Source organism: Daucus carota, chromosome 4 (genome assembly GCF_001625215.2).
Source record: "Daucus carota subsp. sativus chromosome 4, DH1 v3.0, whole genome shotgun sequence".
NCBI lineage: Eukaryota > Viridiplantae > Streptophyta > Magnoliopsida > Apiales > Apiaceae > Daucus > Daucus carota.
The window spans coordinates 2,093,868-2,103,449 of record NC_030384.2 but is presented as its reverse complement, the minus strand read 5'-3'; the positions used below and the strand labels follow the sequence as shown (position 1 = coordinate 2,103,449).

At 39.4% G+C, this 9,582-nt stretch overlaps 1 protein-coding gene across 1 annotated transcript; it reads right to left on the bottom strand.

Annotated features, from left to right (window-relative positions):
* Positions 1-1,789: 1,789 nt before the first annotated feature.
* On the bottom strand, positions 1,790-7,757 carry LOC135152007 (uncharacterized). The gene has a single exon (XM_064091326.1). It carries the CDS (start codon positions 7,740-7,742, stop codon positions 2,313-2,315), a length of 5,430 nt encoding a protein of 1,809 aa, XP_063947396.1. The 5' UTR covers positions 7,743-7,757; the 3' UTR covers positions 1,790-2,312.
* Positions 7,758-9,582: the final 1,825 nt, after the last annotated feature.

Below are 9,582 nucleotides of genomic sequence, written 5' to 3'. Positions count from 1 at the left end.
AATAAAGAAAGAAGAGAAAATGCAAGAAAAAGAAGAAAAGGGAAAAGAAAAGAAGAAAAAAAAGAGTTGGCAACTAAGGGACACATGGAGGGCCACAATCTTCCCAACACACAAGGCACATGGATGGTCAAGATTGAGCCACCCTACCCCTAAACCCTAATTCTTTAGTTATTGTTCGCAAAAATCTACACGCAAGCGCACGTGATCATAAGTAATATATTTGTTCGTTCCCACAGAGACTGGTGAATTAAGAATACGCACCTATGCAACAATGTATGAGTAATATTCACTGCCAAGACAATTAACAAGGATGTGTTCTTTTATACTAATAACTAAATTTACTAATCAAAATCAGAATAAGAAAACACATGGGATTCTAACTTCATTATCGAATTCATCTAGAATTGAAATTACTGATTAACATGCGACTGTTGATCCTAATCAGACAACACGAAAGTAATACATGCCAACTCTCGTTGCACACATATCATACCAATCAAAATCCGCAATTAAGACAGAAATCTCATGGACACCAACAAAGCTCAGACCCTATATCTCTATAGCGGTAGTGTAAGCAGAGAGGTTTAATAACAGGTCGTCTATCGTGATTACACAGGGTGATAAAAATAGTTCAAGTCTATCACAAATTATGTTTCATTCACATAATCCTATGTTTACATGGCATAGTTCTAAATTCAATCATCCACTCTCGCTTCAGAAAGAATTAACAAACAACTCGGAAGTTAGCTACGCTCCTAAGAAGAATAAGCACGGCTCATGCAAAGAAATCAACGTACGTCGCAAAATCACACAAGTAATATTCTTCACTAAACTACATCGATAAATCCATTAGAATCCCATGAAGGCGGTTAGTTCATAATCGAACTAATCGACATCATGGAGTCTAATGAAAACATGATAAATAACAGACAAGAATTAATATGGAATAAAAATGCTTGAATTAATAATAAAGATCACAACGTTACAGAATTGATGTTCACGATAACTTCCCCATACCTATCTTTTGCTCGTCCTCGAGTAAAAATCAAAAGAAAAGAAAATAAACTAAGAAAACTAGATGCGATTCCTAAGCTCCTTTTCGTAGGCGTGACGGGTGATTTTAGGTTCACCAACCCGTTAAACTCGTAGACGATCTCTACAAGAGGAGTTTTGTCTCCTAAGGGTTTACAGAAGATATACCCATAAAATCTTCGAGACATTCTAGCAAGTGTCTACTCGACTCTACTCTAATTTCGTTGGTGTTAACAAAAAGCGTTTTTAAGGAAAATACGACTTAAAGACTCATCTACTAATAATCAAGATACAGTTGTCTCTAATCTACTTGCATCGACACAAAGATTTACTAGAAATCCAAGGAGTGTAAGTAATTTAAGGCCTTTGATGGATCCTAATTGTCTAAGAACACTTTCTCTTTTTCAACCAATTTTGAACTGACCCAATCTCTATCGAAACAAATATCTAGCCAAACTTCACAAACTCTTATTCTTTTTTTCTTTTTCTTTTTTTTCTCTTTTTTTTTTTTTGCATTGACTTTATTTTGTCCATTTTCTTAGGCAAACAGTGTTACCCATGTAGCGAGCTTTGGGTCAGTGACTCCCAAACCAAACGGTCTTAGGGCACTAGGTTTTGAAATCCCCCGACGGACTTAATCACTCGAATAACAAAGGCCACAAAACGAGACTAGCCAATCTACTTTTGCCCATTTATCTAAAGATTTTAGCTATAAAGAACAATGGGTATTGAAGTAGTTATTCCTTTTTCTTTTTTTTTTTTTTTTTTTTTCTATCTCTTTTTTTTTCTATTTTTTTATTCGCAAAGGTTCGATTCGACATTGTTTCAACATGTGGGTTCTCTCTCAGGTATCGAATAATATCACTAGACAATCTCTCCATCAAAGGTCTTGTGCAAAAGTGTGTGCCATCTTGGAATTTAAAGTACAAATCGGTCGATACAAGTTTCAAAAAGACAACCTTACTCAACTACGTTCAAATTATCTAAAAGACACTACATATATATACTTTTCGAAAACATGCTAAACACCAACTACTCCTAAAGTTCGAGTGAGGGAAAGACAACTTAGCTAAAAGTATCTCTATTTTTGGATTTTTCTAATTTTTTCATTTTTTTGGGATTTTCATTTTTTAGCATTACACTAAAGCCCTCCCCATACCTAAATCATGCATTGTCCTCAATGTATGCAAAAGAGAGAATTGAAATGAGAGAGTAAAGAGGAAAAATACCTGAATAGGAGATGAAGGGATTTTTATTTACTACTGAAGCAACTTACATGATCAAGGGTCGATGAGGTGGATGACCTTTTCCTCCGAATCAACAGGCAATTCTAAAAATGGTTTAAGGCGTTGACCATTAACTTTAAAAACATTACCATTTTTAGGATCCTGAATTTCAATAGCACCGTGAGGAAACACAACTTGAACAATGTAAGGACCATCCCATCTAGAACGCAACTTACCGGGAAACAAATGAAGCCTAGAGTTGTAGAGAAGAACTTTTTGGCCGGGAGAAAAGGATTTTCTCAAGATGGTCTTATCATGGAAGGCCTTAGTTTTCTCTTTGTAAATTTTAGCATTTTCGTAGGCATCATTCCTAAGTTCGTCCAACTCGGTCAATTGCAACTTCCGATGACTACCGGCGGTGGGTAAGTCGAAGTTCAATTCTCTAATGGCCCACATGGCCCTATGCTCTAACTCAACCGGCAAATGGCAAGCTTTACCATACACGAGTCTATAAGGAGACATTCCTAAGACGGTCTTAAAGGCGGTCCGATAGGCCCATAAGGCGTCTATCAACTTGGTGGACCAATCTTTCCTATTTGAGTTGACCGTCTTTTCTAAGATTTGCTTAATTTGCCGGTTCGAAACCTCTACTTGGCCACTAGTTTGAGGATGATAAGGGGTAGCAAGCCTATGAGTGATGGAGTACTTCTTAAGAAGAGATTCGAATTGACGATTTTTAAAATGCGTCCCTTGGTCACTAATGATAGCCCTAGGAGTTCCAAATCGAGAAAAGATATTCTCTTTAAGAAATCGGAGGACAACTTTGTTGTCATTGGACCGGGTCGGGATGGCTTCTACCCACTTAGAAACGTAATCTACCGCTAGAAGGATGTAAAGGTGACCAAACGAACTAGGAAATGGGCCCATGAAATCTATGCCCCACACATCAAAGAGCTCTATAACAAGGATTGGGCTCATAGGCATCATGTTCCTCCTAGTGATTCTTCCTAGATGTTGACACCTACTACATGCAGAACAATACTCGGCGGCATCCTTAAACAAACTAGGCCAATAAAAACCGCATTGGAGGATTTTAGCGGCGGTCTTCTTCGCACTAAAATGTCCTCCACATGCTTGATCGTGACAAAACGAGAGGATGCTATGAAACTCACTATTTGGGACACACCTCCTAATGATTTGATCGGGACAATGTTTAAAGAGATACGGGTCGTCCCAAAAGAAGTGTTTCACTTGAGAAAAGAACTTGGCTTTATCATTTTTGGACCATGTCGAGGGAATGTCACCGGTTGCTAAGTAATTGACTATGTCGGCGAACCAAGGGAGAGTGGAAATTGAGAGAAGGTGTTCGTCGGGAAAGGACTCGCTTAAGGGCAAGTCGTTAGTGGATTCAACCACTAATCGAGAGAGGTGATCGGCAACGACATTCTCACAACCTTTCTTATCCCTAATCTCTAAGTCAAATTCTTGGAGTAACAATACCCATCTAATCAAGCGGGCTTTTGAGTCTTTTTTAGAGAAAAGATACTTAAGGGCGGCATGGTCGGTGTAAACAATGATTTTGGACCCGATAAGATAAGAACGAAACTTTTCTAAGGCAAAGACTACGGCTAGAAGCTCCTTCTCGGTGGTAGAGTAATTGAGTTGGGCATCGTTTAAAGTCTTACTAGCGTAGTAAATGACATGAGGCCTCTTATCTATTCGTTGTCCTAAAACCGCTCCTATCGCATAATCGGATGCGTCACACATAAGCTCAAAAGGTTGACTCCAATCGGGAGACTTCATGATCGGGGCCGAAGTCAATTCTCTCTTAAGGTCTTCAAAGGCATGAACACACTCGCTTGTGAACTCGAATTTGACATCCTTAGCTAGAAGGTTGGTCAAAGGTCGGGCCTTTTTGCTAAAATCCTGGATGAATCTACGATAAAATCCCGCATGTCCAAGGAAAGAGCGAATTTCCTTAACGGACTTGGGAGGTGGGAGATTAGCTATTAGGTCTACCTTAGCCTTGTCTACTTCGATCCCTTTTTCAGAAATTTTGTGTCCTAAAACGATTCCCTCCTTAACCATGAAATGACATTTCTCCCAATTTAACACTAGATCCGTTTCCTCACATCTTTTCAGCACTCGATCTAGATTGTTAAGGCATTGGTGAAAAGATGGACCAAAGATGGAAAAGTCATCTATGAAGACTTCTAGAAAGTCACCTATCATTTCCGAGAAAATGCTAGTCATGCACCTTTGGAACGTGGATGGGCCCGTGGTTAGGCCGAAAGCTAGACGTCTATAAGCGAAGGTTCCAAAAGGGCAAGTGAAAGTGGTCTTTTCTTGGTCCTCGGGTGCGATTGGGATTTGAAAATATCCCGAGTAACCATCTAAGAAACAATAGAAAGCATGACCCGCTAATCTCTCTAGCATTTGATCGATGAAAGGCAAAGGAAAATGATCTTTCCTAGTGACGGCATTGAGCTTCCTAAAGTCTATGCACATTCTCCAACCGGATTGGACACGGGTTGGAACTTGCTCATTGTTCTCATTGGTTACCAAAGTAATGCCCGACTTTTTAGGCACTACATGGACGGGACTCACCCACTTGCTATCGGAAATGGGATAAATGATCCCATTGTCTAAGCACTTAAGAATCTCTTTCTTAACTACCTCCATCATGGGAGGATTCAACCTTCTTTGAGGTTCTCTCACGGGCTTCGCATCTTCTACCAAATGAATCCTATGTTGGACAATCGCCGGGCTAATTCCTTTAATGTCCGAAATGCTCCACCCTATGGCTCCCTTATGCTTTCTAAGGATTCCTAAAAGTTCTTCCTCTTGTGACGTAGTCAAATTAGAGGCAATGATAACGGGATAAGACTCGTTAGGGCCTAGAAAAGCATACTTAAGAGTGTCGGGAAGAGGTTTGAGTTCTACTTCCGGCGGTTGTGACTCAACGGTTTTCTTAGGTAAAGGCAAATGCTCGGGTTCAACATCACGCTCTTGACTTGTTGTAGGAATGGTGGATTCTAACATTTGGTTGACCTCATGTGTGTAGTCGGAAACATCCCAATCCTCTCCAAAATGTTTTAAACAAAATTCAAGGGCATCTTTAGGATTCATGAGATCTTGATCAACTATTTCATCAATTAGATTAACGTCCATAGGTTGATCATAGAAATCATCGGATTGTTTCCCTACATGAAAGATGTTGAGGTCGATTGTCATGTTGCCAAATGTTAGCTTCATTAAGCCATTCCTACAATTAATCAACGCATTGGATGTAGCTAAAAACGGTCGTCCTAGGATGATGGGAATTTGATTCTTCGGGTTCCTCACCGGCTCGGTCTCTAGGACGACGAAATCTACGGGAAAAACAAAGTCACCTACTTTAATTAGCACGTCTTCGATCATTCCCTTAGGAATTTTCACGGATCGGTCGGCTAATTGAAGTGTGACATTGGTTTGTCGGAGTTCCCCTAAACCTAAGGCTTGGTAGACAGAATATGGAAGGAGATTAACACTAGCCCCTAAATCAAGTAACGCCTTATCCACAAAAGTTTCTCCTATGACACATGAAATTGTAGGACAACCGGGGTCCTTGTATTTCACGGGAATTTGGTTTGAGAGAATCGAACTAATGTGAGACGTAAGGAAAGCTTTCTTAGGGACATGGTTGGTTCTCTTATGGGTACATAACTCCTTAAGACACTTAGCATATGACGGAATTTGTTGAATTGCATCTAAAAGGGGTATGTTGACCTTGACTTGCTTAAACACTTCCAAAATCTTCTCCATTTGAGCCGATTGCTTAGGTGAAATAAGTCTTTGTGGGTAAGGGACTTTTGGTTTATAGACTACTTCACTTTGCAACTCGGGTTCCGGGTTTGGGTCACTCGACTCCTCACGGGCTTTTGAACACTCGGGTTCGTCATGATTAATGGTAGTGCGGGGTGGACTTGGATTAGAAGTCGAATCCCCTTTCTTACCGAGGTTCTCACCAACTTGGGTATCAACTTGTTTACCCGACCTAAGAGAAATGACCGAATGCACATTATCCGGGGGTCTTTGATTAAGTGGAAATTTCGGGTTCGGCTCCGGTTGGCTCGGGAATTTGTTCTTTTCTCGCTCACACAACGTGCTCGCTAATTGACTCAATTGGGACTCTAACTTAGAGACGGCTTGCACATTAGAATGCAAAAGTTGCCGATCTTGGGTTAAAGTTTGCATGAAAGTTTGTTGGGATTGGGTCAAGTTAGTTTGCGATTTCACTAAGGCCTCTATGCTTTTTTCTAAGGAATTGAGTCTCTTATCCGAATCATTAAAACCGGGAGGATTTAACGGGGCTTGACTCGGGTTTTGATAATTCGGAAAAGAATTGGGATTAGGCCTAGGAAAATTAGGTTGTGGGGCTTGAAAATTTTGCCCTTGGTTCCACGAGAAATTCGGGTGATTCTTCCACCCGGGGTTGTACGTTGGTGCAAACGGGTCATTTCTAGGCTTAGGTTGAAACATCGCGTTCACTTGCTCAAAATCGTGAGATTGTTGGATCTCGGGATGGGAAGCATTATAGTTCGGGAACATAGGCATAGATGAGGGGCCACTATGAGACTCTAAAGCTTCGAGTCTCTTAGTAAGGGTTGCTAATTTGGCATCGGTTGCCACATTGTTTCCTATCGAGTGCAAACCCCTAGAGCTAGACGCCTCGATCGACTTTTTAGGTTCCCTAGTAGACTCCCATAACATTGTTTTCTCGGCTAAGTCCTCGAAAAATTCCCACCCTTGGTCCTCATCTTTTTCCATGAATTTGCCTTGGCACATAGATTCTAACAAAGCGGTTGTTTGACTATCTAAGGCCTCGTACACAATCTTACAAAGTCTCCATTTTTCTATTCCATGGTGGGGGCATTGTGATAGAAGATTTTTAAAACGATCAAAGAATTTCCAAAAAGACTCATTTTCCCTTTGATGGAATTGGTTTATTTCATTTGTAATTCGAGTCGTTTTATGGTTTGGAAAATACTTTTTAAGAAACATTACCACAAACCCCTCCCAAGTGGAAATAGAATTGACGGGTAGACTATACAACCATTTTTTAGCATTTTCTTTTAAAGCAAAGTTGATTAGTCTAAGCCGAATGGAGTCTTCGCTCAATTGTTGGAGTTTTTGCAAACCGCAAACCTCCTCAAATTCTTGGATAAAAAGATAGGGATCCTCACCTTCACTCCCTAAAAATTTAGGCAACATACTAATGTGATGTGCCTTAATCTCGAAATTATTCCCATTAACGGGAGGAAGGGTGATACATGATGGTTGAGCGGAACGGGATGGGTAACAGCGGTCTTTAAGAGACAACGCCATGTTTACTATCGGTTCGCTAGCTTCTATGGGTTCGGAGTCCGAAGAGGATGAAGAAGGAATTTCGATGATCGGTCTAATTAATCTAGACGATTCGCTCCTAACCCAAGTAGTTCGCATAAACGATAAACATGTAGCAAATAAGTGCAAAAATTAAAACAAACAAAAGAAAGGGTGTAAAAGCGAAAGAAAAACTTAATTCTAGGGTTCCCTAAAAAAAAGCTGAACTAGACCTTGCTCCTAACGTTAAGGACCACCAAAAACTCGATAAATCCAAAATTATTCGGACCGGTCTGGCCAGTTTGGAGCAGGCATTGCCAAGAGGCCAATCTCCGCGCTTAGACACCAAACCTTAATCGGCCAGGTAAGCTTTCGCTTGTCCTAGACACCGATTAGTCGGAATAATTAAAGATTACCTCGTCTTTTAGGTACCTTCCTAGTTGAGCGCGAAATCCTAGGGGCTAACGTCTAATTCAATTTTATTAAAAGGCTAGGGAAATGCAAAATGAAGTAATTAAATCGTTGTGGGCCAAGGAAAGAGTGATGAAATCTCCCCCCTTATCTTGTGATTGGGTTTTGCCCTTAAGATTTATTTAAAATGATGCTCCACACAACGAGATAATTAAAGCAATAAACAACTATGGATGCTTAAACTACGTGTCCTAATCTAGAGAAAGAAAGAAAATTAACGTACCTTTGGGTCCTCCAGCGATCACCACAATTAAGGTACGAAAATTTAAAAACAAAAATTAAAATCTAAATGATGTGCCCTAAGTGTAAAAATGCATGATGCAACACATATGTAGTTCTAACTAATATTTTTGGATTTTAAAATTTTTTAATTTTTTTTTTGTGATTTTCAATTTTCAAATTTGTTTGTGGTTTTCTAAATAAAAACGAAAAATAAGAGTGGAGAGATACGGGATACCAAAGCAAGCTTCCAAATCCGAGCAAAATTTGTTCACTTCACTCCATGATTCCCGAATATTCCTCCAAATTCCTCGAAATAAAAACAAAAAGTGAGAAACAAACTAATCCGAAAGATTAAAAATAAAGGAGCGAAAAATTAATTTTAATCCCCGGCAGCGGCGCCAAAAACTTGATGTGCTAGAAATTTAAATCGATCGCAAGCGCACAATCTCGTTATAGTAATTTATGATTCGTCCACAGAGATTAAAAATAATTTTCGCTAACCTTTAAATCTAACCTAGGCGAATTAGAACAATATTTGTGAAAGGAGTTTTGAAATTATCTAGTTTATCAACAAAGAAACAGTTTGAATTTAAATTAACTAATTAAAAGATCAAAAGTTAAACATTTAATTGATTAAAACTAAACTTCTAATTTGAATTAAAACTAATCACTAAGAAAAGAAATGTATGAATCACAACATTACTCGATTAAAACGCATATTCCTACTGCTGTAAACAACTCGAAAATCAAAATAAAGTCAGCCAGAAAGATTCAGCCAACCAATCGCAGAAACGAAAACTAAAAAGCAAAACTAATAAGCTACTTGACTGATGACTCGATTACACACAACAACTCAGCTATTAACAACCCAGAAAACAAAAACGCAGCAGCACATACAAACCCCAGCACAACTACTCTGCTAACAAACACAATAATCAGCGAACCACAAGACTAAAACCAAGAATTCGATTCAAAAACGAAAGCTGGAACTTGATTAAAAACGAACCCGGAACACAGTACTGCTACTAGACTTGACGCAGAACAGCACAGAACTCTAAACTCAGTAATTAGAAAAACAAAAGGACTCGAACCCAGCTAGAAACAAACCAATCGCAGCTAACAACACTCAAAACTCGACGCAGACTCGATGCTACTCAGAATGCCAGCCATGACTCAAACTGAACTCGATTGAAAACTCAGAATAAACTCAACACTCGAACAACAGTAAACTAAACTAACACCCAGACTAACGACTTCAACCCAAAAC